This window comes from Frankliniella occidentalis, unplaced genomic scaffold (assembly GCF_000697945.3).
Source record: "Frankliniella occidentalis isolate FOCC.00 unplaced genomic scaffold, Focc_3.1 Scaffold64, whole genome shotgun sequence".
NCBI lineage: Eukaryota > Metazoa > Arthropoda > Insecta > Thysanoptera > Thripidae > Frankliniella > Frankliniella occidentalis.
In genome coordinates, this window is record NW_026267194.1 from 166,967 (window position 1) to 168,349 (window position 1,383).

Below are 1,383 nucleotides of genomic sequence, written 5' to 3' on the forward strand. Positions count from 1 at the left end.
TCGGGCGCCTTGGTGCTCTGCTCGGGCTTCTTGGTGGTCTTGGCGGCCGCCGTCGTGCTGGGCGGCGTGGTGGTGGTGGTGGTCGTCGTGGTGGTGCTCAGGGGCGGCGGCGGCGGCCTCTTAGTCTTGGAAGGGGCTGCTGGGCCGGCAAGCAGTTCACAGTTACATATCTAGACGCGAATGTATCGGGTCGTTCCTTATTCCGCTCATCGGGTACATTTCAATACGCACCAGTCGGTCTGCTCGCAGTCGGGGCAGCATCCTCAGCCGTCTGGTTGGCGGGCGCCTGGTCCACGCAGCACCTCATCGACGGCGAGGGGCAGGCCACGTCCTCCAGGACCTGGTAGCAGATGAGCGTGGCCAGGGTGTGCACGCACACCCCGGGGCAGTCCTTGCTCTCGGCCGTGTTGGTGATGGTGTCCAAGAGTCCTGCGAAACACAATCAATCTTGTGAGATATAATCACAAAACCGTCTATCGTGAGGCAAAGTGAAGCGGTGCAGATGCAGGTGCGAAATGCAAAACAAAATGCCCTCGTCATTCTCTCTAGATTTTAGGAACATTAAACAGAGCGGTCGCCGATGGGGTCGCCCCATTTATTTTTATTTTTTTGGTTTCATGCTTTATAATCAAGCAATGCATTTAAACTTTCGACTGATTCCCCCCCCCCCCATTTTTTGCGAGTTGTCGTGCTCTGAAGTTCAAGTCGGGGGGCCTCCTGACCGCATGACGTGCCCTCGTGCCCTGCAGGGGGCCGACGGGTGTGCCCCGCCCCGCCCCGCCCCGCCCCGCCCCGGCGTTCTCCGGCTATGGACGCTATGACCCACTATTGTGCGAGTGCTCGGTGCGAAGGGGGGGGGGGCGTACTCGTGCCAGGTTCATTCTCATGCAAAAATGACCCCTCCCTCCCCCATCTCTCTCTTCTAGCACGTGTTATGTGTTCCGTAGCCACTCATCAAGCGGTATTTTTGCACACGTTTTGCACATGCGTACCTATCTCTGCTCTGCACACGCCGCATGAACATCCTTATTTTGCCCTAAACAGTTAATTTTCAGCGCAGTCATTTTCCGCCAAAGTGAGACTGCACTCTTAGAAATTATTACTTTTCTCCTTTCCGCCACTGATCAAAACTATTATTGAAATCACTACAGACCAAGTACATTATCTGAACAACAATATACAACAGAGATCTTGATGTGTCATTTATTTGGAACGGCAAAACTTTGAATTCTGATATGAATTCTGAACTGACTAAACCGAGGGAGCAATAAATCCGAATTCAAGTGTACACATGATTCCGTTGATTCCCATTGATTCCCGTTGTGATTTCCATTGACTTCCGTTGGTTTCCGTCGTGATTCTCATTGATTCCCGCTGATTCCC

At 53.1% G+C, this 1,383-nt stretch overlaps 1 protein-coding gene across 1 annotated transcript in view; it reads right to left on the minus strand.

Annotated features, from left to right (window-relative positions):
* Positions 1-1,383, minus strand: part of LOC113213131 (protein masquerade) — a gene marked incomplete in the record, with an annotated part of 16,949 nt that overhangs the window by 6,187 nt on the left and 9,379 nt on the right. Inside the window, 2 exon segments of the mRNA XM_052268120.1 lie at positions 1-139; positions 232-429. Of these exon segments, the coding sequence (XP_052124080.1) occupies positions 1-139; positions 232-429 (337 nt within the window).